At 35.5% G+C, this 27,240-nt stretch overlaps 1 protein-coding gene across 1 annotated transcript in view; it reads right to left on the bottom strand.

Annotated features, from left to right (window-relative positions):
• The window catches only part of DNAH5 (dynein axonemal heavy chain 5), a 120,268-nt gene that overhangs the window by 16,761 nt on the left and 76,267 nt on the right, over nt 1–27,240 (bottom strand). Inside the window, 15 exon segments of the mRNA XM_027784334.2 lie at nt 600–843; nt 5,627–5,809; nt 6,197–6,352; nt 7,619–7,935; nt 9,368–9,503; nt 10,100–10,237; nt 11,128–11,307; nt 12,812–13,015; nt 16,122–16,298; nt 16,522–16,636; nt 18,246–18,477; nt 19,059–19,326; nt 20,057–20,210; nt 22,980–23,110; nt 25,469–25,641. Of these exon segments, the coding sequence (XP_027640135.2) occupies nt 600–843; nt 5,627–5,809; nt 6,197–6,352; nt 7,619–7,935; nt 9,368–9,503; nt 10,100–10,237; nt 11,128–11,307; nt 12,812–13,015; nt 16,122–16,298; nt 16,522–16,636; nt 18,246–18,477; nt 19,059–19,326; nt 20,057–20,210; nt 22,980–23,110; nt 25,469–25,641 (2,808 nt within the window).

Here is a 27,240-nt window from a genome sequence, read left to right as displayed (position 1 = left end):
GTATAACAATTCCAGAGAGCTTTTTTTTCATTTCCACTTTGTTCATGTCTTCACCTGTCAAGTTAAAAGCCAAAAGACTGATGAAATGGTGCTGAGTATAACAACTTAGGGATCTATAATACAAGATAAACAAAGGATTCAGCCAAACAGATACAAAAAGCATTTAGAATTATAATGGGCCCCAAAAAGAATGTCAACATGTTGAACTAAAACACAGTTACCTAAATACCCTCATAACTGGTCTCATTGACAGCCCATAAAAAGCATCAACATTTTGTGAGCTAAGGAAGAACAACCAAGACCTCCCAAGTTCCTTGCCCACTAGACTAGATGGACTGGTACACTTGTATATAGAGCAATGGGAAGTCCAGGGAGAGAATACATCGTTCCATTTCAGAAATTCCACATGAAGCATAACATTGACTATTTTCTCCACCATAACTCAGTATGACATTTCCTAGATACATTTTACTTACAGGAAAACACAGATCCTTTCCACCCATTATGGTCTTCCTGATCTCATCCTACCATTTCTCCTACTCTAAGTATTACTGTTTTAACCATACGCTCACTTGTCTTTCATCACTACCTTCACTCACCAGGTCTATACTCTTCACGGGCTGAGTTGATCTGTACTTCAGTTTCAGCAGAAGTTTGTAGTTTCTGTGTTACCTCCTCAGCAGTCTTCTTAGTGTTATTCAATACAATTATTAAACTCTCATCATCTACCAGAGAAGTTTTAGTGCTTGTAAGTCGGAACAAAAGGTTATCTTCTAGGTCTTTAATCCTTCTTTTGTTCATAGTCACAACTTCAATAAGATCTGTTCTTTCTTTCTCTAATTCCTGTTGAAAAGCATGGTAATATTTAGAAAACAGAAGAAAATAAAAAATAAAAACAAAATGAAACAAGCAATTTCATTTTAAAAGTACTGATCCTACTAAAACAGTGTAGGTCAAGAGAAACTGTACTAATTCAGGGAAAGAAGTCCAGTGATATTTCTGACAGCAGGTCTGTTGCCAGGTTTCTGAACCTGCCACAAGTATGCATTAATAAATCATTTCAACAAATACAATGGAGCATGCTCATATCATGCCTTAATAGAATTAGAAAATCAAAATAGTAATTGTTCTTCTTTTTCTGTTTCAGACAAAGGGAAGTTCAGACACCTTTCCAGGCATAGGATTTTATTTCACTCCATCTAATGATATCCTCATTTATGCCCTGTTTTCCAATCACCATGCTGAAAATACAGTTGTAGTAATGATGAGCATCCTTAGTCAACAAAACAAACATCAAATATTTCAAGAAAAGCATCTAAAAATACTCCTCCATCAAACGGGGATAACTTCAGTCTCTCACTAAAATGCTTCATTGATTAAGAAAAGAAAGCATGTAGAACTCAAGCTGAGTTGCATCACTAGAAGTATTTAGTCGATTACATTTAGTAATACAAGCTGGGTGGTTTATATACCCTCTTTGTTTTCCAGTGGTCATATATAAAAGATGGATACGTGTTGATTAACAGCTTTAGATTAACAGAGAATAAAAACCAAAACCCTGTTTAAAATGTCTAGAAAAATATGTTCTTCATAGATGAAAGGCCTTTTAGTTCATTTGCAAACTACTTTTAAAATTAAACTTTAAAAAGTTATTATGAATGAATCCCTCAGAGATAAAAATACTCCACTGAAACAATACAAAATGTTTCAATATAGTGAAGTAAAAAAGGGAGAGGATGGGCTGAGTGTCTTTCATAAGATAAGGATAATATGAATCTTATGAATCAACAAGTGAGCCAGTTGGTAGAAATATTAGCTATGTTTTCAGAAGTACTCCTTCACTGTTCACAAAGGTCTGGTGGATAGTTTAAACAACCACTCCAAAGCTGGAAGCTGTGTGTTCACTTCACCTTTGCCAAGGCCACTTTATAACTGCAGACAGGCTGATACTATTCCAAAAGAACCAGGACAACGCTAAGGAATACATGGTCCCTCATAGAGCAGTAGATACAATATGAACCCAAGACCTTAGCAAGCCTTAAGGAAAGGTTTTACTCCCCCATTTGAGTAGACTTCGTTTATATAGGTTTGCAACACTGTTACGCCTTTTTAGATTTTTGTTTAATTGTTTTCCCACATTCTAAACTTGTGGCCTTCTTGTTCTTACATTCTGCTAACATTCCCAAGTATTTCAAGCATTTAGCTCTTGTAAAGAAAGTCCTTTTATCTTAAAAAGGAAATTAAAAAAAAAACCAACAAAAATCATCTTTATCTTGTTATCAGGTTTAGGTTCTTTCCTTGTCACTGTGCAAAAGGCATAATGAAAGATCATAATCAGGTAGAAAAGATTTATTGGGACTTCACAGAATACGGTAAATGTCACATAACTTAGAAGATGTTCATATAGATTCCAAAGATTCTGAAAAAAACTGATGAAGAATACAAGAAAACTACCATTAACATCATTTCAATCAACTGGTGCCTAGTGGAACTAAAGAAAACCAGGTAGCAATTATGAAGCAAGACAAGCATTATGTAAGTTTGATGAAGCAGAAACAATTTTTAGAAGTACAGCATTAAAATAATGTTAGCATCCAATTAAATATAATTATCATACTAAGAAATCATTCTGAGCCAAACTAAGTTTCATGTTTTTCTGGGTGCAATTAAAGAGGTTAAACATATTTTAGAGTGCAACACATTTTAAAAACAGAAAGCTGAGTTTTCCTCACAAGAAGAGCCTGAGAAACAAGTTGGAACTCAAGCAAGTGAAGTATCCTTAGACAAAAGCCTAAGTGAAAAATCTATCTATTAAGCTTTTAAAATACTTTTTGCAGATCAGGAAGGGTACACAAAAGTTTTCTGCATGTCTTCAAAAATTTCCAGTCATAACATCAAGGATGCAAAAAAACTAAGGCAAGTTACCATATGCATAAATTCAAGAAACTGGCACCAAAGAGGCTATTTTGAATCCAGCTTTATGGAATTGTTTTCACAACCTGAAGTCATTTTACAGGCTGTACCAAAGAATGTTAGAACTTGTTAATATTCATAAAATATAAAAGCTGCCACATAGCTTATATCATTATGTCACAAAATGATTCGCAAGTGCAAGAATTTGCACCAACTGTTCCTCACAAAACTTGAGTCTTTTTACACCAAAAATATTGAAATATGAATTTGAAAATTCAAAAAGCCATAAATAGTTCTTGTATATTGTAACTCTACTACTAATCTGGCTATATTTCTATGACAACAAATAAGCAAGTTTTTTGTCAAATTTTTTAACAGCCAATGTATCAAAACAACCATATCATTAAACCAGTCTAAGTTATACTACATTTGGACAACAACCATATCATTAAATCAGTCTAAGTTATACTACATTTGGACATTTATCAAGTCTCTCAGATCCAACTATTCCAAGAAACAGAGCAGAATTATTTTTATGCAGATACACCAGCTACCCTTCACCTTCTTATACTTGGCTCACATCTCACAAATTGCTTTAAGTTTCTGGTGGAAAAGAAGAAATCAGTACCAGTATTCTCATCAGTAATCAATCAATCAATTCTTTGAAATGTATGCTGCACAGATTCTACCAATAGTCATTCCATACAACACAGAAATGGAAAGTCAGACTTTGCAGAATCTTTAAATGATGTGCTATAAACCCTCCCTTTTTTCACTGTATGTCTAAATCTCATTTGAAGTGCAGAACCATACTAGAGATAGTGGAATGGCAAGGATATAAATGTATATACAAACCTAACTACAGATAAATAATCTTTTCTCTTTTGGGGGCAGAAATTCCACACATATATTCTAACACTGGATATCACCAAGCAGTCATACTGCTCAAATCATTTGGCAAACTGTCTCACAGTTAGGTAATTCCACCTCCTCACTAGCAAAGGCTACAAGCAGGTAGCAAGAATCCAGACACTTAGGAGGGAAATCCCCATAATCCCAAAAGTTCATAATTAGATATCATAGGAAAAAATGTTTTGGAATGGTGGGGTATTTCTGAATGGACTCTTTAGCAAATCTTGTGCAAAAACAGAGGATAAACAAACCGAAAAGTCTACCAATCCTTCTGCCTGTCAAGTGGTCCACTTGTCATTTATCTGAAAGAACTGTCCCCAGATGGTCACAAAGCAAGTGGTAGTGAGTACACCACTCTGAGAAGCCGGTTCAGAGAGCACAGTATGTCCACACATTAGACATTCCCAGTTAGTGTCAAAGATACCATAAAAGTAGTAGAATCATTTTAGTTTGGAAGGCACCTCTAGAAATGAACTAGTCCGACTCCCAGCTCAAAGCAGGTTTAAACAGGTCAGTTGCTCAGGGCCATTTCCAGTTGAGTCTTGAACGCCTCCAAGAATGGAGATTCCACAACGTCCCTCGGTAATCTGTTACTATTTTTGACCACTCACAATGTAATTATTTTTTCCCTAATATCTAATCAGGATTTCCCATGTTCTATCCTGCATCCATTGCTTCTCAGTTTATTGCTCTGCACCTCTGAGAAAAATTAAGCTCCTATCTTTCTGCGTCCTCCAAGCAAGCATACAGCAACTGCAATGACTGGAGGAATCTGCTGATAAAATTACCATCACCTTTCAGGAATGTACTGTATTGCAGGACCCAGACGTGAAGTCTGGCATAAGACTTTGTGAATATACACATCACAGTGTGTTTCAGAGAGACAGTGATGATTCCATTACACAGTGGATTGGCAAGCTGTCACTGGTTGAAGCAAGGCTGATGGTGCAATGAACCTGCTTGATAGAACATAAGCCTTCATAGAATGAGTATGATTTCTCTCATGAGATCCATGGGCTGATCAGGAATGAAATGCAACTACTTAACACTGACAAGATGACTGGGGCCATTAAGGAGGAATGTCTTACATTGGGGGGAGGTGGGGGAGGGGGACAGGAGGACCTCAACAGATGCCAAAATAAGGGAGCACATGCATCTCTAGTGAAGGTAAACTGAAATATTGCCAAAATCTTAGTAAATACACAGTTTAGATGCATAGTGCCTCATTTGGCTTCAACATTGCCTGACCTCATAGTTACACAGATTAGGTGTGCAATAGTTCAAGATACCAGCCAGCCTTCCTCCAGAACTGCTAGTGGCATGTTTATTGGGACTGGCATCCTGAACTTGGACTTCCTCAACTAATACATCTGCAATGTCAAAATAGGTAATTAGTACTCTTCCCCTTGAAGCAAGAAATTAACACAGTCTGAATCCTTTGCACCAGGTTACGTTGCCATGAGCTCCACAGTGTGAAAACAGAAGAACATCAGTTTTTATTCCAGGTCCTTTTCCTTTTCAAATGCCATTCTCATGAGGTTGTAAGGCAGGAAAAATAAGGTGAGTATGGTACAGTTGCAACAATAAGGACAAATAGAAAATTCCACATGAATGAGTCAATTTCTTCTGTGCCAGCTTTTAAACCATCATAAATAGGTTATAATAAGAATAATCACAATAAAGAGAGACAGAAAGTTAAGCTGCAATATGGGAATAGAAAGCAATAAATTAAAATCAAAGTAAAACCTTCTACAGGTAAAGATAAGATGTATAGCCAGGAAAAAGATAACAATTCTTTTACCTGTTTCTCTGTGAGAATGACTCTGCCTAAGAGTTGATTTTCAAGACCCTTCATGGTCACAGTAAAGTCAATGATGGAGGTTCGAGCACTAATTTCAGGAGAGTAACCTGGATTTGGCAGTTTTGTAGTAATGTAAAGCCTGAAGCCATCCATAACATCTACTTCCTTATCACCAACCTTCACCTTCAGAAAAGTATTAAAAAGAAGTCTTGAGAGATCAAAAAACAGTACACACTCTTTCAGATACTGTATGTAGAAACAAAAATTATATTTTTCTGTTCCAAGGTGTAAATATCCAGTCTGATACAAAGAATTCATTGAGAATACCCATGGAACACTTTAAATAACTCACAAGTTATTTCAATTTTTAAAAATTGTCATAAGCAATGAGATAAGGAACTCTATAGGTTAACTATTTGTGATCTTAAGCTCTACTTCTTTTTGGTATTAGCATTACTCAAATTTAAATACACAACTAATCTTTTATAGTCATATACTTATTAGGAGCTACTTTGTTGAGGGCAAGGTGGGGAATGTTTCCACTTGTTGGCTTACTTGTTTTATTTTTACCTTGCTGGCTGAACCTGTTTTAATGAAGTTTCTTTCCAAAACATTATCAAGTGCTGGGTCAAGTTCTTCTCCAACATCTTCTATTAAAAGAGGTCTTCCCAAATAAAGGCTGTCTTCTAAATGATTTCTAAAGTACTTGTGATTCAAAGAAGTGATCTAAAAATACAATCATGGATTAATATATTATGTTATGCCCAGTTATCAAGCTTTTTGTTGGTTTTATATTTATAAATTATTTCATTTTATTTAAATTACTGACAAAAATAATGATCCTATGGTTAGACTAGGATTAAGGGAAAGATTGTGACCACAAGAAAAAGCAGCATTGGTGTACCATATTTTCAGATCTAATTGAACGCAAACTTACTTTTTTTTAACTACAAAAGTAGAAGCACAACAGCACTGAGAACTTGAAGTTTTGATATTCTATGAGTGCAACTAGACCAGAAATTCACAGGAACCTTTTATCTCCATCAATATTATCTTGGATAACATCCCCCAGTCAAACTGCAAGATGGTCAGTTCCAAGATTAGGGCTCTTTTGTTTCTTTTTTCCCCTCTTGAATATTAGAGGGTTATATTGAACAAGCCATTAGTCTTTGCTTTAAAAAGTAGTCCTCGGTACAACTGTGATTCAGTTTAATTTTTTCATAACTCCATAGTCAAGGCCTAATAATAATTTTTTAACATAACTAGTTAGGCAACCATTAAACAGTTCACACTGAGTTAACAATCAACATGAATGAAAGTAGTTTCCTAGTAATACTCTCAGAGTCACTCTACTATCAACCTTCAAGCTCCACTTCATCTTTTTCAGGGATATCTTTTTTAAAAAATGCTTTACTGGTGTAATCATAATTGTAGCAAGTAAGGATTTTCTCATATTTTCCTGTTTGCATTGAATTGGTGTATCTCGCCTCAGACTGCATGTTGTTGCAACAGTGTCTTCCCTGTATATTCTCAGAATATTTAGCACCTGACATCCATGCTAAGAACACAAATTATCAATAATTTCTGATTAAAAGATGATAAAAACATTATGCTGTTCATCTTCATTTTTAAACATTTATACAAATCTGTACTAACCACTTATTTGGAGTTTTTTTCTAACACATAGTATTATGCAAACACACTTAAGCCTTTATCAGACACTACCCATCCATCTTATTTTCCAACAGTTTATGTTTCATTACAATAAATTAATAAAATAAATCAAGTCACTGGTACTAATAAGCTTCAAAGGTACATTTTTGTATCTAGCCAAATCTCAAATCTACCAAAATATATCTGAGATGTCCTTTATATCCAGACTAGGCATTTTATATAAAAAACATTGGCTAAGTATTATTTGAATCACTGAATTGTGAAGTTTTGTAAGCTAAGAGTTTCTAGGGATAATGAAAGCACCAACATTGCTATTACCTGAAGTTCATTTCTGCCTTCCTTACTTTTAATCCAAATTTTACCCTGTGTCTGTGGATCGATTAATAAAGGATAACGAGATGCTTTAGTGACAATAATTCCATTCTGTATGGATAAGTCATCGTTTGGTAACCCTTGTAGGTTCCATTCACTGATAGTTGGAGCATCAGTCAACATTTCTATGAGGTTCAGGTTGTTACCAAAGGGGATATTCCGGCTTTTCATTTCATTTTGCCAGTCACTTAATAGCAGACTGCGGAACTCTTCATTAAAAGGACCAGAATAGGACAGAAAAGCTGTAGCCAGGAGTACATCACCTTAAAGAGAAAAAGCAAAAAAGAGAAAACAAAATGTTAGAACTTCATCAATTCTATTCATGAATGAGCTGCTTCCTTCTCTAGTTGCTATAATGTTTGGCTGGTAATTGAAGAGCACACTATGACCCATAAAGGAGACAAATCAGTCTTTTTCCTAAGGCTCATTATATAGCAAGACAACACGACATTTCAACAGATGCCATGTTTACTTTATCCTTACAAAGCAACTGTAGGAAGCAAGAGATGGGCATCTGGCAGCAAGCCAAGGTCAAACCAACACACACACACATCACTATTCCAAACACCAGATCCTGCACAAGCAAAGCATGGCAGAAAACACTTACTCATAAACTTCCAATTCCATCATTTCCTTGCACAATCATGAGAACAAGCTTAAACAATATTTTGTGGGGAGAAAAGAACCTTCACTTAGGAGTACTAATTAAGAACAAATCAACTACATTTGTTACTACTAATAATACAAAACTGTAACAGATATCATTATGGAGGTATCAAGTGTGACAAGTTCTAATCTTCTGGTCAGCTTCAAAATTGTTTCATGACACCATAGTTTTGGGGGGGGGGGGGTTGTACCTCTGAAGTAAGAATGCAGGATTCAGTCTGAAGAAGATACTGTACCTTTATATTGAGTACTTATATTTTTTAGATTTTTTCAAGTTATCTATAAAAAAGCCATGATTAGTGTGTGGGGAAGGTATGCTGTATTTTTTATAATTTGATAATACACATGTTATAACAGCAAATAAAATACAACCTATCTACTATAATGCAACCTATACAACAGTATCTACTTTTTACAGCAATTCAAGGAAGAAGTCAGAGAAGAAACTTCAGGCCACAGTAAAGGACAAGATAAATTTAATTTGCTTGATCTACCTAATAAATTAATTCTTTATTACAAAGTACTTTAGTTTCCCAGTGCAGACTTAGAAAAACAAACTTCTAAGAAACAAAACTTTTATGAACATTAATAACTGCATTTAAAGATAACGACATCTACACATAGATGTCAGTGCCTGAACATCAGTCTTCCTCTTCTCCATACGTATGCTCAGTTATACAGATTTTATTGGCCCTTGAGCATATCACTGTCCTTGTACTGCTGCCTACAAACATCAGCCAAGTTAAAACACCAGCATCCCAAGTATGCACTGCCTGTTATACACGTGAAGTAAAGCCCATGCACAGCATACATAGTTACTGTGTTTTTATTTTAAATATGAACTTCAGTCTCCTATTGTATTTTTTACCTAGCAGTGCTTTAGCAAGAGAATCAATGACAATTACCCTCTTTCAACCAGGAAGTTAAGCTACAAAGGAAAAGTTTGAAATTTCAAATGTTTTCAGTGTCACTACCCATTCCAACTCAAGTGACTAACTCCCAAGTTCAAAGGTATAGACTAAAGCTTACCCACTAGTCTTTTGGTTTGTATGGCAAATTCTTTACTCTGCTCTGTCCACCTCTCTTTTTCACCTGCTAAACCACTTATAAGACTTGAGGCAGATTGCATTTTATGACGGCAACGCTCAGCGTCTTCAAGCAAAGTCTAGAGAAAACCACACACCAAGAAATATGATTTACAGTCATGTATCTAATAGGCCAGAAAAATCTCTACATCTAATTAAATCAGTAGTTAAACAACAGCTTAAAAATATGTTCTCAAACACTTATATCACTGTGCAGAGAAGAAGGGAAAGTGGGATGGAAAAATTATATCAGGATAAATTATCAACTCTGTCATAAATGTGATTCAACTTTTTAATATTTCTGCTCTTAACTTTCTTGTTGGCATATATGTTAAATGACAGGCAAAATGCCTGGTACCTATTAACTCTGGGGAAATCTGCCCACAATTTCAAATACATTATACACAGATAACATACATTAATGAGATATGATGTTACAGTAATAGACACTAAACAAATAGTCCAAATAAAATAGTTTTTGAGGAGGTAGGAGGGACGGGGAGGGGAGGGAGGATCAGTGGTGAAGGAGACAGGTGGGATCCAAAGAGGCAGTATCCAAATAATATCTCTGATCCTCTGTCCATCAACATCCTTTCCAAGGAATGATAGTGAAACTGAGAGAATGCATTGTTTTCCTTAAAGAGTGTCAACTTCTTTTCTGTAAAGAGTAGTTCACCTGCTTTTCTCTCATTGCTTTTTCATACTCCGCCTGCACAATATCTAATTCTTCTTGCTTGGCACACAGTTCTTCTTGAGCTTTCTGCAGATCCAGCATAGCAGTGGTTAGGCGATTCTCCTGTATTGCTAAATTAGCCTACAAAGCATATAAATAGAAAAGTGTATTCATAAACACAACATTTCAAAGCATTTGCTAGAATGTATCTCAAAGTTTTACTGTACTACATTTCAAAATCAAGCTGCTCAGTAGAGATTTAATCATTCATTAAAACCTTTTATTTTAATTTTACAACAAACTAACTTTTTATTGCAGATAGCTGCAGTTAAGCAGCTGGTCTAACATCAATCAGAAAAAATAATTAGAAGAACTTCTGGGAATACCAGCCTTTCTCCATCGGACACAAAAGTTAGTGTGATCCAGCCTGCAAAACAGATTGGTGCCACTACAAGCTTATTTGATTTCTCCAACCAATATGCTTTATCCAATTAAAGATACTACCTTTAAGTACAAATCTTGCTTCCCTCTCGGTCATTGCTATTATAAATACGAGCTATTCTGTGTTAAAATCCTGCTTGACCGTGTTCCTCCTAACTTTCACTCCTACCCTTTAACAACTGTTTAGACCTGATTTTCTCTAAATAAACACTGATGAACAAAGTCTCTGTAACAGTCTTCTTGTGAACTGAGATCTGGAACATTAAAAGAACCAGATCTACTTAATTAAGAATTAAGGTAAAGCAATTGCAAAAGTGAATTAAACTAGATGACAGCTGCTGCAACCCCATTCAGAAGGGGCCCAGAGGCATAAAACTGCACAATCCCTTTCATCATTTTGAAAAGTGGTAGTACATTTGAAATATATTTTACTGGAGATTTACTATTTTCAAGATAATAAATTCCTACAGAAGCATGCACCAGTTGGAATAAGGCAGCTGATGTTTCCAGCAAATGAAATCCTCAAGTGCACACAGGTGGGGAGGAGAAGGAGCAAAAGGCATTTGTGTGCCTCCCACTGTTTAACATACCTTTAAAGGTAATACTTCTTTGTTGATGGAAAAAAATACAGCCATAGCTTTGGTCCATGAGCAAAGGCCAGCAACATTCCCACATACTCTCTTAGCTGTCTCAATGTTGTAGTCCACCATTTCAAAATAAGGGGTCAAAAGTTCCACCACTTCTTCATTAATTGTGTCCTTTGGAAATTGCTAAAATAAAGTGCAATATACATAATGTATGCAATATATTTAAACGATTCATATATGTATTTCAGCACACCGAGAATACTACCGGGATCACAAATGTTACTTACAAACAGCTAATATGAAGTTCTCTGCCACATGCATCTTTGAGAGCTTGTCCAAGTCATTCCACTGTTCTATATCTTACAAAATGGAAAAAAGTTTGCCTTCATTTATGCTATCTTTCATGATAGCATAATTATATCATATCAAATGATATGCTATATCATTTACGCTATTTTGCTATCTTACACTATCCATTACCATTGCACAGCTACTTGTTTATGCAAAATATCATTGATATCCTGCTTGAAATTCCATTTTCCTTAAGACTGAATAAGTAACTTAACAAGCTTCCAAAAAAAAAAAAAAAGGAAAAGCTTAGCTCTGGTTTAGAAACTTATATTCTACAAGACAGTCCTTTCAAAGGGAAAGCCAGGTATCCTCTCCTTAAATTACCATATTTCATTAGTGGAATGTGTTTCAATTTTAAGAATTTATTTTGACCCTCTCTTTTCTCCAAAAAACATCACTTCATTTTTTTCATCCCCAAAAGCTCTCAGTTTTCTCCCTCAAATTTATTTTGATGGTCAAATATTTTATATAAGTTTGGTCGTCTTTAAAGTTTTATTTATAAGGTATAATGAAAGAACATCACTGATGAACCTTGAAAAACAGATGTTCCCTGAAGCACAAATAGTTATATTTATGCACAGTGAAATGCTGAAGCCCTTCTGTAAATTAAAAATCCTTACAAGTAGATGTAATATGTATACTACATAAATGGCATCCATGGCACTACCAACCATACAAAGTTGGTCAAGCCTGCCATCTGAAACTTCCCACTGGACCAGAGACATTTTAGGAAAACTCCTCAGACTGCATAATTCAGAGATAATAACATCTAGTGGGGCAGGAAAAGGTACGATTTATTCTCAGTAGATTAATCATAATATTATTAGTTTAATTATAAACAGGGATTTATTCACTAGCTATTCTTTCCATTTCCCTAGGCACATGCTGTGGAGCTGAAAATCCCAATATTTTTTTTAAAAATCTGATTTTGTACATCTTAATACTCAACTATTCTTTTGCGATCCACTGCATAGGTTGCAATGCTGAAAATTAATGAAAAGTTAAGCACCAGTAAAAAAGATGTTTTCTATCAGCTTTAATGAAACAGATAAGCAATGGCTATTCAAACCAAGTTCTTCAGGCTTTGAATCATGTGTCACTGAAAGCAATTTCATTGCCTTAATTAAGAGAAACTATGATTGATTTATTACCTGACTTTGCTAGAAGTATTCAAGTTTACTTCATTATAACATATTTATTTTTAAGCCCTTAACCTTTCAGATCTATTGTGTGTCTGCTACCCCTTGGACATTTGTTCTCTTATGAATACCAAAGAAAACACTGTCCTCTATTTTCTTTAATTAAAATAGTATCAAAAAGAAGGTTGTGTAAGCACCTGTAGGTTCTGTAAGAAGTTCCCTGTTGTCATCAGTTTCAAAGATTCTTGCCATGATGGGATGGTACAGCATTTTTCCTGATCAATTTTCACATTGTTCACTTTTCTTTGGAAGAGCAGTAACACACAGTCCATGATACGCATAATGAGGTGAGGTGGTCGACCCAGTGTACGGACAGTGGCAATATCTGCAGGTTTTATTGTCTATGAATTTAAAACAAAGGGTAAAGCTATTAATGTTAGTGTTATTTAATAAGACATAGAGCACAAACTCACCAACAGCATTAATCCATTGGAGAAGAAAAACATTATTTATTTTAATTTGGATTGAATATCATTTTACCTCTAAAAAGCATGGAGGTGAAGGACCCTCCAACCAGATTTTCACTACTACCTCCTAGCAACTACTAGGAAACCTCAACTCAGATGCTTCCACAGCAGCACCTCCATGCTTAAAACTACTATACACATTTTTGACAAAATAAAGAGCAAAACAGAAACATCTTGCCATTTTACCTATTTTTGTAAAATGCAAGTCTATTGATCAAGAACTGAGTCTAGAAAGGAAAATACATCGTTAATATTTGGCAAATGAAGGTGAATTAAGGAAATCCCTGAGGAGACCTGATATACATATAGATTTGCACATTCTGGTTCATCTTACTGGGAAAGTTCCTGTAGTAGAAGCAGGCCTGTGAGAAAACCAAATAGATTATAATAAAGCATGAAAACCTAGGCCCTATTAAGTAAGGCCAAGTAAGCCCAGGGTGCAAATCTATTACTATAACTCCTAACTGTAGTGTACATCATGAACCAGAAAGGACTATCAGAGAAGTCTGCTGAAGATGTCTCCTTAGAGAAGCACTGATCCGAGCAGTAGTGTTTACTGCACCACATACAGAGCAAAAACACTGAACGGTAACTGCTGATGGACCGGCCCACTACGGTAGCAGACATGACTTGGATCAGAAGTTTTCCTTATTCACAGGCAGTTTAATTAGCCCGAGTACATTTCAGTGAGAAACAGTAAGCAACAGGTTATTGCAGGTGTTGTAACACCTTGCTTCTAGCCTAGCACATGCCTCACTGGGAATTCATAAAGGAAGATGTTATTTACTTATGTTTATACTTCAAGAAAGAGATTGTTAAATTGTTGCAGATTATCCTGATCACCTTTCTTCTGTTTTTGTTTCCCTTTAAAATTTTGCTGCTTGTTGGGTTTGGGGTGCACCTGATTACTCAGCTGTTTTTCCAGATATCCAGATACATGTGGAAACTTTAACCAGAGTGTCTTAGTGACCTTTAGGAAATTCAGCCCAGCCTTTTTTGTTACCATCCAAACTGCGGCAAAATAATTGCATTTAATTTCTATTTGTTTATTTCCTTCTAGTTGTGAATTTAATATGCCATCTTTGTTGCGGTGCAAAGAGCAACTAAGTTTTATTGAACTTCAACAATTCTTACTCAAACTAGAAAATTAATCTTGCTATATGTTTAAAAATGTTTGTAAGCTGTTCTGTACCTACCTGTCTCTTAAAATAGCATTTAGCAGTTCTAAAATATGTACAAAATGGAGTGAAATAACCAACCTCATATTTTTATCTGGGAAGTGACCTTTATATTTATCAAATATTTTAATAGACGTTTGTCCACACTGCAAGCATAATTCCATTATAGGAATACCTAGCTGAAAATTTGCAGATCCGTGACTGTAAGATTCATTTTTTGAAAGGTGCAATCCTATGCAAATCTATACAATTTTCTTACTTAAAAGGAGTTTATGAATGAATGAATGCATGCTGAGAATACAGATATGCATGTCAATAAGCTTGCTTTTATGATAGTTTTCCTTTCTCCTTTAGGCACAAGCAAAGCAATTCATTACAGCAAATGCAAGAATTTCAAGATTAAGCCCAACTACCTTTCCCCATTGTGAAGTCTCACAATAGTGCTAGTGTAGCTTTTCCTTAAAATCAGATTTTCATTTATTAGAATCCTAAATTTCAAGATGAGCAGTATTGTTTCAGTTTGGTAACTTTAGCCAAAACCAGAAAGCAAGCTGTAGTAAGATGCAGGACAGGACACTGGTACTCTTTTCATACATCAGGCATCACCCAGTTATCATTGTTTGTTTATGCTCTTCTCAGAATGCTTGCCCACTTCTGCATTTTTGGTTTATTTTTTATCTTTCTCGTGTAGCTAAGTATCACGATGTTATGATCCAGACCTGCTCTTTTATTCCACTCTTATCAGCTGCCATGTCATTAGCCTTCATTTAGATATTTCCTCTTCTTCAAATATCATAGCAGTCAGAGATTGTTAAGCACCTCTCCCTCAAAGTGAAGTCATACTTTCAGAAGATCCATGAAAATTTATTTATGCTAGGTTTTGAAGATTTGATTTGAAGGAACATCACAATAGTCTTTAACCATCACAACTGTTGGCAGACTCCCAAGTGGAAAGGAAAAGTTTTCATTAAAGCTACATAAGAACCTTTGAGATTTATCTATCCTTTAGGTTTTTCCTTCATTCTTTTCTATTTCTGAGCCAGTTCCCTGCTAGCCTCTAGTATTAGCTTTACTTCAAATCCCACTACCGTTACTCATGACACAAATACCTTGAGGTACATTCTCTTATATGGTCACCTGAACAGATATTAAAAATATATATATATATATGCAAGATCAACAAAAATTAATCTTTTTTTTTCCATCACCAATGATGCATCATTGAAAGGTATGGGCAGAGTGTTATCACTCCATTAAAAAAGTTCTATATAAAAAAGTATGCTGAAAGACATGGAGTCCTACAGTTATTGTTACAAATCTGGGTAATGTCAAAATTCAAAAGAAAAAAAAAAATAAGAAGGCAGAGTAGAGTGTATCATCGAACTTATTCAAAATGTAATTAATTGGTGAAAACTTAAAACAGGAGGTTTAGATTTGGGTGGAATTATAACTTTTTATATGGAAGGTGCTTCTTCACTCATTGCACACAAGCTGTTTTATAACAGTATCAACATTCAGTTATTTGTCTAATATAAACCTGCAGCACATCATATATCAACTGTAGTTCCAAATGAAAGTTAAAACTTCCCTTTTTCAGAGAAACTGCCTATTTTGGGTTTGGTACTCAGATGGAAAAAGAAAAAAAACCCTGAACATAAAAAGCCTCAAAATATGTATATTTATTTGCATATCTCTTCTGTCAACTGATAAGTTCTGCAGTGCAGCTGCAATCTTGTATTTGTTTTCAAAGAAGCCCACCTTCTTAGCAGTAAAATAATGTTATACATGGTCCAAGTACTAACCTGTAAGGCTGCTTCTGCCTCTTCCAAAGCAGGTTTAGCAGCTTCCAACTTCTCTTCAGCAATGGCTTTGTCAACTGAGATACTGTCTACAATAGCTTGAGCTCTATCTTTCACTTTCTGTACTTCACCCTTCACCTTCTCAGCAGCCTGTGCTTTTACAGTAACTTCTTTCAATACCTAGAATGTGAGAAATTACAAATATTAAAGAAAACACCTAGTTGGAAGAATGTATTAATTTTTGTGGTAAAATTTTACCTCTGGAATTCCAGAACCAGAAGCTGGTTCCAGATCCCTTTTTTCCAACACTTCATTTCCTTTTACTTGCCTAATCTTTTCAAAATAGAAGAAATAAAAACAGCCAAAAAACCAAACAGCAATACACTTTGAAAGCCATACATACCATGTCAGCTTTTTCATTGGCAATTTGAAGTTCCTTTTCTTTTACCTCCAGCTCTCTGCTGAGAGCAGCCACTGACTCAGAGGCCTCTCTCAGTTTTTCCAGTCCGGTATTCATTCTGGAATTAAAAAGCAAAATAAGATGTATGCAAGTCCTATGTAATTTATAGTCCATTTTCCAAATTATTCCATCAATAAAATGAATCACATCAATCAGAACAAACACTAGCAAAAGATGTTCTACACCAAAAATAAAACCTGTACCAGAACTTCCATACAAGTGTCTTCAGAATCAAGAAAGTGAACAATAATGAATTACATGAAGAGAATCTGTCCTTGGAATTTTACCCACTTTAACTCAAACAATGTGCCTTTATCATTGCATAAAAATCCTACACGTTGGTTCCACATACGTCACCGTCCCCATTGGGCTCCAACCTGATACTCAAGGAACTGCATTCTACATAGCAGAAAACATTTTCTTATGATTAGAATCCTGAAAAATACCTCAAATCACTATTTCCTGTTTGAAGAGGGTATTGAAAAGGCTAATGAAATCAAAATATTGAAATCAAAACCAACCAAAAGAGAGTAACAGAAAAATAGCATAGAGATAACACTTTTCTCATTCACCACTAAAATGCCCCTTCAACAGTGCTTTTTGTCTATCAAATGTAAGTCCTCACTTGGGAGTTTTCAGACAAGCTTAAGTGGCTTCTACAGAGGCTGCTATTGCAGACTAAGCAGTACTTGGAAGCTAAGCAAGTACAGAAGGGAAGATAAGAGTAACACCTGCCAAAGCAATTCAGACTGTGTAACTGAGGTTAAGTGAAACAAATTAACATGCATGAACTAATCCAGTACATTTGAGGCATCAGAAAGTAGAAAAATGGACCAGACCTCTTGTTTTACAAGTCTTCATCCATAATGTAACTACAGATTTCTAACTCAATTTGGCTTTGAAGCCAAAGAATGTTTCTAAGTGAAATATTCTAGTTTGAGTCTTTCTTAAAGGCTTTCAGCTCTCTGTGTCAATCTTTCAGAACTGAGAAGACAGTTTTTCATAAGGGTACCAACTGATACACCAAATGATAATTTTATATTTTATTTGTGCATTTCTGACATTAAGATATATCTGCAATAGTAAATTGATTTAATGAAGTATCTGAAAAGAAGAATAAATACTTCAAAACCATTTTTGATAAAAACAAATATTTTTAATAATCTACAAATAAAAAGCTCAGAAGACTAAATTAGGCTTTATGATCACAAAACAAAAATGCCAAGGGTATTTCTTGCATGTTCATATCAGAAGCATGTTTAGCAAGAAAACAAAGTTGCTCTCTGATAAATCAAATATTTGATTATATTCACAATTATATTGTGAATATAATATGAAATTACATGTAAATGTTTTCTTTTACTCGTTAAAAATACATGGGAATAATTTACATTCACCTTTTTTCCCCACCACCTTGCTTTTTCAAGCATCACTACCCTTTTCCCCCCTCCAAAGATATACAGTTTATATATATATATATATATATCTCAAAGAACAATTATAATTTTTGATCAAGTTACACCTTTACACAATTTTAGGAAATTAAATTTTTTTTAAATCCTTTTGCTGTGCAAGGAGACAAGCCATGCATTGAAACAAAGCATATTAGAATATACCTACCTGGGGAAGAAAACTACAGAAAGACAGTAGTAAACTGAGCAGTTTACCTGTTTGCTAACATCTGCACTTCAGTATGCTTTTCCTTATATGTTGTTTTATATCCCTGAATAAAGGACAGGTAGGATTTGGGAGTCACATGTGTAGTACGTCTGTATCTTTGAAAGTAATCACAACACTTCTCTGCCACTCCATCCTGGAATGAGCCCATACATTGCACAATTTCTCTCTTTGTATCAGCAGTGCAGTCCATATCAAATGAGGACAGGAAATGTTCAGATACTTAGGGAAAAAAAAATGTAACTATTCAGAAAAATTTTTAGCTTATAAACAAGGCAATATAAAACATGCCAGCACATATTATATCAGCTTTCACCCAGCTTCTGAATCCTCAGTCTTCTTTACTTTCCACCACCAAATTCTTAACATTATTCCCCATTTCTCAGTAAAAAGTATAGCCAAGATTCTGATATTCTTTCACCTCCAAAGTGTGTAACTGTGTTTTCTCTCCGAACCTAACTGCTAGCTACCAGGGATTGGGAAATCACAGCCTTCCTCTTTATGGCTGATCACAGGCACAGTCACCAATAATATCTTTCTTTAGTAGTAGTTTGTCTTCTTTACTAATGTCTTTGAGCCATCTTCAAGGGGAATTTTTCTTCAAACTGTGTTCAAATCCTTTCCTCTTTTAGAAATATTTCAACAGTTTAATACAGCAAGCTTTAAAGAAGAAAACATTACCAAATTTCAGAACCAAGCAAGTTTTTTCTGCCAGTGTTCTAGCAAAGTTCACAGCAATTAAAATAACTTCATGACCACCTATCAGAGAATTAAGTATCTGCAAAGACAAAACCTACACCTACCTGCCACTAGAGCATCCTTAGGCCATCGGCTGAACCAGTCTATAGTGCATCCAGAAATGAGAGCAGGGAACTTCAGGGCCCTATTTCGGAATTTTTCACCTACTGGTGAAAAGCAAAGAACCACGTGAAGGTTCTGACGGACTCTGGTCATGAAGTAGTCATACAGAATCTCACTGGTTGGAGGTCTACGTGGATGTTCCTTTTTGAAGGTGTGTACGAGATCACTAATGATCTCGTCTACTTCATCACGTGCAAACAAGTTTGACACCTTTGAGAAAAAAATATAGATTTTTTTCATGCTTTATGAGATGATCCAAATAGAGTATATATAGCATAAGGTTCATTTAATACATAGCATTTTAGGAAGGGACATACATTTAGAGAACGAAGCTTTTAGGACCCACCCTATTCCTTTAATCCAGAACTTTTACTGCAGTGATTCCATTAAACACACTGAAATCTAACTAGCTGTTAAAGCTTTCTTTTCTTAATATCCTAACAACTAATGAAATTACTCTGAAACACACCCCTGAAATAATAAGTACATAAATAAACATATAAGAACAAACAAGAAAAGTAATCCCATTCATTTTGGACGTAAATTCACCATACAAAAACTCACTGTACACTAACAAGATATTTAATTTAACAGACATTTTTTTTAAACTTCAGTAATGTTTCCCACGTCTCTATGTTTTTTAAGCTATTCTCATGCTCTTGACAGTTCCTCAACACATTTAGAAGGGTCTGACTTAGGCAATTTCTCTATATGGAATGATGATGCTCATTCTTACTTTTACAATAACATTGTCTCACTTTAACCTAGTATAATGGATCATTTCAATTTCTTATAACACTGTAATGATAAAAAGCACCTCAGTTTTAGTTTGTGAAAGTGTGCCCCCAGACATATAAAAGAATATTCAAATAAATTTAGTTATTTGCTTCAAAATTCTAACATTTTAAAGCTGGAAAATGATCAAGAGAAGGCATTTTACCTCTCCTGATGATAAAACATTGTTCAGGTATTCCAAGAAAGATTCATCTTTGATCTCATTGTCTGTAAAAAGAAAACAGATGCCTTTGCCTTGCAGTCCTGCTGTTCTGTACAAAAGTTTCAGATCTTCCATCAAGTTTGAAGTGTTGTATGATCTACAAAAAAGGACAGTTGTACTTATATTAATTCCTTTCTAAAAGGGCTTACAGTTAAAAGAAAAAGAACAAACAAATTTAAGAAGCAATCTCTTGGAACTTAAGGAAAAAAGGTGCCAAAGTCCAAGAATTTTCATTTAGATTAGGAGGAGAGATATAGCTCATTTCAAAGTCTCACATTGAATACCTATTCCATTCTTATTTTTTAATCTCTCTTTTTCACCTCCCACATAGATTAACAAAAAAAACCAAAACCCAAAAAACCCCCACAACGCCACACCCCAAACCCATTAAAAAAAAAACCCAAAACCATTAACAACACCACAAAACTGAAGCCTTATCATGCTAATTATTTCTCTTTTTGCTAGAAAAAGTGAAAAGACAGACAGGTGTTGTCTCACAGGATTTTTTCATGTTCTGGGTGCAGTAAGATACTTCAGATTTTATTGACTAATTAAAAAATATCAAACTATTTGGCCATTCTGGTGAAAGTCGTTGCCAACGTTGGCACTCAGTTTTACAGAAAAGAAAGAGAGCAGCAGCAAACTAAGAGATGAAAAAACACAAAAATTGTTAGACAAGGTGTGGTGGGTTGACCTTGGTGTGTACATAGTTGTTTCTCTCACATTCTCACTCCTCTCTTCTGGCTGCTGTTGCACAACAGGTTTTCTTTCTTCCTTTTGAAATACGTCGTCACAGACATACTACCACCCTCACTGATGGACTCAGCCTTGGCCAACAGTGGGTCCATCTTTGGAGACGGCTGACATTGGCTCTATCGGACATGGGGGAAGCTTCTAGCAGCTTCTCACAGAAGCCACCACTGTAGCACCCCTGCTACCAAAACCTTGTCACGCAAACCCAATGCACAAGGTTACACTGGAATGATCTTTCTGGTTGGAAAAAGGAGTGCAATAAAAGCTGAGGTTTCTAGAATGCCCACTGGGAATTAAAACAGAAAAGTTTTACGTGCATATAAAGAGTTTCTTATGTAACCATAATGATCTCATGTATGACCTGAAAAATCAGAAATTGTACAGTAGTTCCTCATTACTGGAGAGGAGCTCAGGAAATAAATAAACAAATTTAGTTTATTACTTTTATCTTGATGATTAAGAAGATAATTTTTTGCATTTCAGCAAAGGTATAAAAATCACCAAGATAAGGTTCCATACATGTGTCTATAAGTAAGACACTTCAAAAGCAAAGACACCACTAAAATTAGAAATGGACACAGAGAAGACACAAATATTTTATGCCTTTTTGTTTCAGCTGCAGGGGGAAATAATGACTGGAAGAGTTATTCAGTTAATTACTCAAAATTAAATAAAAATATTGACCTGAAAAAAATACTTTGTTATACACACTGAGTTAGCAATATGACTATCATCTACCTTGGTGAACTAAATGAAACTATTTAAAATACAACAAGTATTATCTCTAAGAACTCAAAGAACAGGAAATTTTGGATTAACAAAGAGCAAATGATTCTATCCAAGAATTCAAAGTTTTTCCCAGAGGTATTTTGGCACAAATTATTTGGTGTGTTTTATATAAACACTTAAGGTTAGAAAGGAATGAAGTTTAATTTTATCAGTCAGATCACACTTTTACACTTGCTTGTCAACCCACTTGGAGAACTCCAAGGGGTTTGTAAGGCAGGGTTATGTTTTATAAGAACCTTTGATGAGTCTTTCCTAAAATCATGTTTATTCAAAACTTCACTCAAGTCTATTCTTCATGATAGTTTCTTTAATTCATCCAGTACACACATTGGGTTTACAAGCCTTCAGGTGTAAGGTTTCCCCAAATTTTTTCTGGATTTTCTTTTTCTTGGGCTTCATGTAGGCCTTCTTATGATCCTCAGGTGCCAAGGCAACTTTAAGTGGGAAGCTGCACACCACTTTCTTAATTCAATATTTCACCCTCTCATGGCTTCACAATTCTTTGTTAAAGCTATGCAGCAATTTGTTACTGCTTGGTTTTGTCAGCTTTACTGTAAGGAAGTTATTCCTATTTCAGATAGGTCCTCTGATGAGATCCTCACCAAGAGGCATTCCCACATGTGAATTTACAACTTCTTCTGCAGCCAACGCAGCTGCAAAAGAATTAAAATAATTTAGCTTCTCTACAGTGACATCTTGCCTGAGTGCTGAAAATATTTCCTTCCCACTGACTTGTCCCACAGACACTTTAAGAGGCAGTTATTCTAAAACATTTGGAGAAGGATTTGTAATTTATTTTTAATATCTTTTGTGAGTCATTCTAAAAGAAACCACATTGGGTTAAACAATATGAAATAAGAAAAGTTATACTTGGAAGACTGTCAAAATACTGACAATATACGTAAGGTCTACCAAATTAATGGGCAGGGATAGGGATTCCACCTTCTCACACAGGTGTTATTTCAAATATTACAAGATGAACTCATAAAGGCATTATGGATAGATACCACCGCAAATACTTTCATTACTGTTTACTATGTAAAGACACATAGTAAAGGTAACTTGACACTGCCGATATTCCTTTTCATTCTGTGAAACACATGAAAAAGTTTACTACTCCAAAGATAGTAAAAGCTCAGATTTACTGTAGAAAATCAAGAAAATTTAGTAAGTCTCAAAGGGTTTTCATGTCTTTCCATTCTAGGACAGAGTGTTCAGCCTATGTTAAGCTTGTTCTTTCTCCCACTGCAGAGGCTGGGAGCTTGTTTTATTTATGAGTTCAAACACAAAGTACTTATTGACTTAAATTTTAATGAATGCTCACCTTGTTAACATTATCTGGAATGTATCATAGCCAGCTATGAAAGATGCCAGTCTTGTCAAGCTCTGCTTTCCCGAGCCACCAACTCCAACTAAAAGTGCATTTCCACGAGGAGTGCGAATCACCCGAGAAATCTGTGTAAGATCACAGTCATTTATTGCTACAATGTGTAAGTGTTATACACCCAAAAATCCTATGCTACTGCAGTAATAAAGTTATGTTGGAAATGCAGAAAAAAATGAAAATGTTAAGGTTTAATTAAGGGATTCTATATTACTGTTAATATATTCTACAAACACTTGCACTTTCCAATATTTTCTGTAAACCTTCTAATAGTATAGCAACCACTTGATTCCATCACTGTGAACTTTCAATTATCAGTAGAATTCCATCTCAAACTTCCACAAAGTGCAAGTAAATCTCAACTGTGATTTGCCAGTGATGTGCTATCATAACATGACAGATTATTAAAATTGGAAAGGAAATAATAACTTCCCCAATACCATATCCTCTGGAAAACTTAAATAAGACTCATCTCTCCAGGCCCCTTCACTGTGACCAGAAAGACAAGTTGTCCCAGGCATCTGAAATTCAGGATAAACAGTCTCCAGTATTCTCTGCAGCAGGTAATAATACTGCCTTTATAATCAAATTTCTTAAGCTTCTAGTTTACTTGACTATAGAAATGCATATCAGCATGAATATTTGATTACATTGGAATATCTCCCAGATAAATTTCCCTTTCTTCCCCATTTTATTATTTATCTTTTAAAGCAAAAGGCAGTAGTTAACTACTACTCCACATTTCCCTCCAATTCAGGACAGTGCAATGTAAACCAACAGTTTAGTACTGGTCTCTGCTGCACAAAAAATGATGCAGAATATTGGCTCCTACTCTCTTGATGATCTTGAAATTCACTCTGATGCCTCTAGAATTCCATCATGACAATAAGCAATTTGGGTTATCTATTTACTTGCCTTTCCCCTAACATACCTTTATTCAATTTATTAAAAAATCATGTCAATTTCCTGCAGGTTTAAACCCATATCTTTTACATATTGAATGCAATGTATTTGTTATTTTTCATAGGTTAATGTTTCATAAGAAAAGATAAAATCAAGTATGAGCATTTACTCTAAGCATACTTAGTATTTAACCAGAGAAAGAAAAGTATACCACCCTTGGAATACTGCTGATCACTTCAATTATTGCTACTAGATCTTTCCCAAGCAGAGGCACACAAGCTGTAAATTGGAAGTTCTGTTCAAGGTATTCCTCAGTTTTAACTCATTCAAGTCATACTACATCAGTTCAGATTTGGCATTACCTTAACAGTGTTTACCTAGCTTTCCTTAAGAAGCTCTCTCAAGTCTAGCTAATGTATAATGCTCAGATCAGCACAGCTGTATACGCTGCTTTCAAGAATATGGGATCAGAGAAGCATTATATATTCTTTTTATCCAAGTGAAAGTTAAGATTATATTTGAAGTATTTATCATTTAGCTGACCAAAGAACAGATTCCTGATGACAGGTGTCTTTTTTTCTTTTTCTGTTTTTGTTTTTTTTTTTTTTTTTTTTTGGGGGGTGGGTGGGTGTAGGGTGGAAATATTTTTTTTTTTGCCTAGATGCTGGATTTGTTTACATTTTTTGACTAGGAATAAACGAGAAACCTGTTAGTGAATGTGATGACGGTTTAAAGAAACCCATAGCAGAACATCATCCATTTTGTAAGGAAGACCTTCAAAGAAAGGACTAATTTTGTGAAATCAAAAGAATCTACCCCAAAATTTTGAAAGCTGCAGATGCAATGTGTTTGACAAGTATAATTACATTTAAATTGTTCTGATATTTATTATAGTATTTCTTAGGATGGTACAATCCAATAGTAAGTTCTTAATCATTTATTGTAAGAAATACAGAAAACTTTACTGAGAAACAATAGGGGGTTTAGTTAGAAAAGTTTCTGCTTTCTATGAAGCCTATTCTGTGTGGACAACACTATCAAGCTGAGCTATGCTAAAAATTATGGTTAGCTACAGTCTATACTCAAAGGAATTTTAAAAGAAGTGAGCATACTGTAGATTTACAAAGGAAGTTTGGAGTACATTTATTCCCACTCTGCTGTGCCTGCTCCTTCATGAGCCACCAATTATGTCCTAACCTGAATTTCATTTGACTCTTGCCAAAGAGAGGAAGGGCTTTCAGATGAATTAACAGGAAGAAAGGTTGAAATAGTCAGAATAGTTAGGACCATGATCCCACCAGACATAAAAGATAGATATAAAAGGTAGATATAAAATAATAGTTCCATCTGCTGCATTTTCAGAAAAGTTGAGTTTTAATACCAAGTCACAGAGTGACAGACAAAATAATTGCTAGCAATAAATTACTTCAGTTTTAGACACAATTTACCTTAATTCATGCAGACCACCACTCATAGGTGCTGAGGGTTGGCAGACAACAAAAAACAGTAATCCAGTAAGACTGTACCTTGACTAAATGAATCATAGCATCCTCAAAGAAAACCAGGTCCATTCCAGTACCACGGACATTCTCATTGTATGTTTGTAAAAACATATTTAAACAATTCCGTAGCTGATGAAAGGAGGAAATTGGCTTATAGATTTTGGGAATATCTGAATTAACTTCCTCTGACTTTTTGCCTAGAACAAAAAGCAAGTGACAAAATCTTAGCAGTTTAAATGATTGATGAATGCTCAGTGTGGGGATGAGTAAGTGAAGGTAATTAGAAGTCTCTTTAACCACCCAGAACCAGGTTTATTATACATACTATTACATATTAGACATACATATGAAAGTGCTGCCTTTACCCTGCCTACAAGGAATGGCAAGTTCAGCTGCTTAATTCTCAAAGGCAATACCAGAAATAAGCAAGGAGCCTTCTTTCTCTACATCTGAAACTTGAATGATGAAAAACTGAAATTAACTTAGATGCTAGAAGCAAAAGTACCATCAGAGAATGAAAGTAAATAAATATTGCAGTTAAAAATTGCAAATATTCTTTTTTGTAACAGAAAAACACTTTAAGTTGATTAGTGAAATCAAACCAGTGAAAAAGAATTACTACTTAAATGGAGAATCACCACAACAAAAAAGTATATTCACTGTGAAAAAGCATACATTTGTTTCATCAAGTGATCTGAAAGGAATTGTCAACCCTTCCCTACCCAAAGGAAAGGAGGAAATATCGTCTCTGTCTCATCTTTCTGTTCATAAGCATTAATCATGCTTAAAGGTGATATGCCTTCGTTATAAGAATCCTTACTCAGCAAATAAAATGACAGAAAAGTTGAGGTTGGCAGGGACCTCTGGAGCTCATCTGGTCCCTTTTCTCAAGCAGGGCCACCTACAGCTGGTTTCCCAAGACCATGCCCATATGGCTTACGAGTATCTCCAAGGAGAGAGGCTCCACTGCTCTGGGCAGTCTGTGCCAGCACTCAGTCACCCTGACAGTAAAAAAGTGTTGCCTGATATTCAGAGGCAACCTCCTGTGTTTCAGTTTGTGCCCACTGCCTCTGGTCCTGTCACTGGGCACCACTGAAAAGACCCCAGCTCTACCCTCTTTGTACCCTCCCTTCAAGTATACGTATATATTGAGATCTCCCTGAGCCTCCTCTTCTCCAGGCTGAACAGTCCCAGCTCTCTCAGCCTTTACTGATAGAAGAGTCCTTTAGTCATCTGTGTGGCCCTTCATTGGACTCTTTCCAGTACATCCATGTCTTTCTTGTACTGTGGAGCCCAGACCTGGACACAACACTCCAGCTGTGGCTTCTCCAGTGCTGAACAAAGGTGAAGGAACACCTCCCTTGACTTGCTAACAACATTCCTTCTAATGCTGCCCAGGATGCCACTAGCCTTTTTTCCTGCAAGGGCACATCGCTGGCTTATGCTGAACTTGCTGTCCACCAGCACCCCCAGTTCCTTTTCTGCAAAGGTGTTTTCCAGTCGGGTGGCCACCAGTATATACTGGTGCATGGGATTTTTCCTCTCCAGGTTCAGGACTTTGCACTTCTCTTTGTTGAACCTTATGAGGTTCTTGTCAAGGTCCCTCTGGATGGCAGCACAACCCCCTGGAATATCAACCACTCCTGACAGTTTTGTGTCATATGGGAATTTCCTGAGGCTGTATTCTGCCCCATCACCCAGATCACTAAGGAAGATGCTGAAGACCCCTGGGGTACATCACTATTATTGTCCTTCAACTAGCCTTTGTGCCATTGATCACCACTCTCTGGGTTTGG

Source organism: Falco peregrinus, chromosome 3 (assembly GCF_023634155.1).
Source record: "Falco peregrinus isolate bFalPer1 chromosome 3, bFalPer1.pri, whole genome shotgun sequence".
Lineage (NCBI taxonomy): Eukaryota > Metazoa > Chordata > Aves > Falconiformes > Falconidae > Falco > Falco peregrinus.
The sequence above is the reverse complement of the archived record's forward strand: the minus strand, read 5'-3'. Positions and strand labels throughout refer to the sequence as shown.